At 40.5% G+C, this 3,507-nt stretch overlaps 1 protein-coding gene across 1 annotated transcript in view; it reads right to left on the minus strand.

Annotated features, from left to right (window-relative positions):
* Prkar2a (protein kinase cAMP-dependent type II regulatory subunit alpha) overlaps positions 1-3,507 on the minus strand; it is an 81,963-nt gene that overhangs the window by 77,035 nt on the left and 1,421 nt on the right. Inside the window, exon 2 of the mRNA XM_033759678.1 lies at positions 3,240-3,492. Within this exon, the coding sequence (XP_033615569.1) occupies positions 3,240-3,492 (253 nt within the window). The remainder of the gene's footprint in view (positions 1-3,239; positions 3,493-3,507) is intronic.

Here is a 3,507-nt window from a genome sequence, read left to right on the forward strand (position 1 = left end):
ATTAAAAAAAAAAAAAAAAAAAAGACAACCCTATATACAAAGGACTTAAAGACAATTCTCCAAAGGAAATGTACAAATGGCCAACAAATACTTAGAAAGATGCTCAACATCATCAGTTTTAATGTAGACACTTAAGAATACAGTGTTGCAATTTCTCTAAAAGGCTAAACACAGACTTACCATATGGCCCAGCTATCCTATTCCTAGGAACATACTAAAAAAAAAATGAAAATATACTTCTACTCACAAACTTGTACAAATGAATATTCAGGGCCAGGGATTTAGCTCAGTGGTTCTGCTGCCTGCCTTGCGAGCACAAGAACCCAAGTTCAATCCCCCATACCAAGAAAAAGAATATTTATTACACCATGATTCATAATAGTTACCAAGTGGAAACAACCCAAGTGTCCATTAACTAATGAACAAATTAGCCGGACATGATAGCACACACCTGTAATCCCAGCACTCGGGAGGCTGAGGCAGGAGGATCGCTGTGAGTTCGAGACCAGCCTGGGCTACATAGTGAGTTCCAGGTCAGTCTCAATTACATAGTGAGACCCTGTCTCAAAAAAACAAACAAACAAAAAAACAAAAAAAAAACGAATAGATTAACAAAATGTGTTACAGTATATCCAACAAAATGTGATACAGTATATCCAAGCTATGAAATAGTATTCAGCAACAATAAGGAATGAAAAACAAAGCAAGGGCCAATAGTAGGCCCATCAATAGGAAGGCTGAGGTGGGAGAATCAATTAAGGGTTGGTTTGTTTGTTTGTTTGCTTTAAGACATAGAACTCTATGTAGTTCAGACTGGCCTTGAACTCACTATGTAGCCCAGGCTGGCCTTGAACTCAAGGGCAATCTTTCTGCTTCAGCCTCCCAAGTGCTGGGATTACAGGCATGCACCACCATGTCCAGCCTCAATTATGGCTTTGGAGAACAGCTTTAGTAATACAGTAAGACTCCTTTTCAAAGAAAAAAAAAGGAATGAGGTACCAATATATGCTACTACAACATTATGAAAACGTGCTAGGTGCCATGTACCATATAATACTTTTTAATAATAGCCATTTTAATGAGTGCTAAGTGGTATTTCACTGTGTGCAATTTATATCTAGTCTTACTTATAAATAGAAATGCACTTTATACTGATTTCTATGATTATATGTGGCGCAGCCACTTGAAATCTGAAAGTTACATTGGTCATAAATCAATTCAATTGGAGAGACATGGAGCCAGGTGTGGTGGTGCACACCTATAATCCCAGCACTCAGGAAGTTGAGGCAGCACTGCTACAGCTCAAGGCCAGCCTGAACTACATAGTGAGACCCTGTCTGATTAAAAAAAATTATGAAAGATGACAGGGCTAGGTATGTAACACAATGGCAAAGCACTTGCCTAACATGTGCAAGTTTCCATACCCAGTACCACAAAAGAAAAATGGGGTGGGGGAGATGATAAAGGTGGGTGTGAAGGCACATGCCTGTAATCCCAGCACCCTGGAGTATGAGGCAAGAGGACTGCAATGAGTTGGAGGCCAGCCTAGGCTATACAAGATCCTGTCTCAAAGAAACAAAATGAAATAAAACCAGCTCAACATGGTGGCACATGCTTATAATCCCAGTACTCAGGAGGCTGAGGCAGAAGAAGGATCATTACAAATTTGAAGGCAGCCTAGGCTACATAATGAGTTCAAGGCCAGTCTGAACTATATAACAAGACTCTCTCTCAAAAAGACTGGAAAAAAAATCAAAGAATGAAGACATCTTGAACTCACCATGAAGCCCAGACTGACTTTGAACTCGTGGCAATCCTGTCTCAGTCTCCCTCGTGCTGAGATTACAGTTACACACCACTGCCCCTGGCAAGGACTAACTTCTAAAAACAAACCTAGGAACTGTTTCAGAAATAAATCTTTTAAAAACACATTATCCCTCAGAGATAATACTCATTCTGAATATAGAAAAGTCTAAAATCAAAAAAGTTTGTGAGCCGGGCATGGTGGCACATGCCTAAAATCCCAGCACTCAGGAGGCTGAGGCAGGAGGATCGCTGAGTTCGAGACCAACCTGGGCTACACAGTGAGTTCCAGTGCAGTCTGAACTACATAGTGACATCCTGTCTCAAAAAACCAAGAAAAAAAAAATTAACAACTTGTCCACACAGATCTAAAAAAACAAAAAAAAAAAAAATTAACAACTTGTCCACACAGAGAGAAAAAAAAAAAAAAAAAACTTGTGACAGAGATCTGAAATATAATTTCTGATTTTCCAAAATCCCTGATATAAAGAGAAATAAATAAAATTTCTACTTTTTTAATGTGAATGAACAGAGATACTGTATAGCACACAAATTTTACAGCCTCTCACAACAATGGTCATTAACTCCTTACTAGCTGTAACCTGAATGTGAAATCAGACAACATTCAACTCAAATCTAGCTTTTTGTTTTTTTCCAATGTGATCAAATAACACTAAAATTCTAACATTGTCCCTCAGATGTTTTCATGTTTTGTTAAATTTTAATTGTTCAGGGCCGGGGGGTTTAGCTCAGTGGTGCCACTGCCTGCCTCGCAAGCGCAAGGTCGTGAGTTTGATCCCCAGTACCCCAAAAATTGTTTTTAACTGTTCAAAGTATGTTTAATCAACTAAGAAAATGAAATTGTTTCTCGACATTTTCATTTAAATCAGATGTACAGTACTGTACAAAATATTGCTTGTCTTTTCTGCAACCCACACTAAACAAGAGAGTTTATTCTTACCAAATTTAACTGTAATATATACACATATTTTTTTCATTCCCAAGGACCATGTTTTAAGAAATGTACACTCAAGCAGGGGTGAAATGACCGAAATTTGCTTGAAAATATTTCAGCAAAGGAATTGGGCATAGTAGCACATGCCTATAATCCCAACACTGTGGGAGACTTAAGGGTGTGGAATCACAAATTCTAGCCCAGCCTGAGCAACTTAGTGAAACACCGCCTCGAAATTCAAACAATAAATATATAAAGACTGGAGATGTAGTTCGGTGGGTTCAATTCCCAGTACTGCAAGAAAAAAAATTTTTCCTGCGGGTGTGTGTGGGGGGGTTGAGTCAGGTGAGACATTTGTGACAGCTACTGGCAATTGTTGAATGTGGGCGACAGCAGACAGTGATTCCTATCTTTTCTTTTGTCTATGCTTAAAAGTTTTTCACTGTAACTTTTCCAAAACATGAACTTTTCCCAGTGTTACCGTCCTGGTTATGAAGCACCAGTGGCTGAATGAGGGTGGATGCTCTCTCTTTTCCTTGGAGCAAGAGGCCAAGGGTCTCGGACCAGAGCCACCGTCTTCGGCAGGGCCTGAGCGCCCACCGCCCCAAACCAAGACGCTCAAGCTTGCTTCGCGCCCAAATCCTATAAATCCCCGTGCTCGGGCTCGGGCACCGCGGAGCCGGAGGTGGAGGCCGCGTGCGTGAGGTTCGGCCGTTGCTCCCGGACTCGAAGCTCTGCACTCGGAGGCG

Source organism: Fukomys damarensis, unplaced genomic scaffold (genome assembly GCF_012274545.1).
Source record: "Fukomys damarensis isolate Sample0158 unplaced genomic scaffold, DMR_v1.0_HiC HiC_scaffold_37, whole genome shotgun sequence".
Classification (NCBI taxonomy): Eukaryota; Metazoa; Chordata; class Mammalia; order Rodentia; family Bathyergidae; genus Fukomys; species Fukomys damarensis.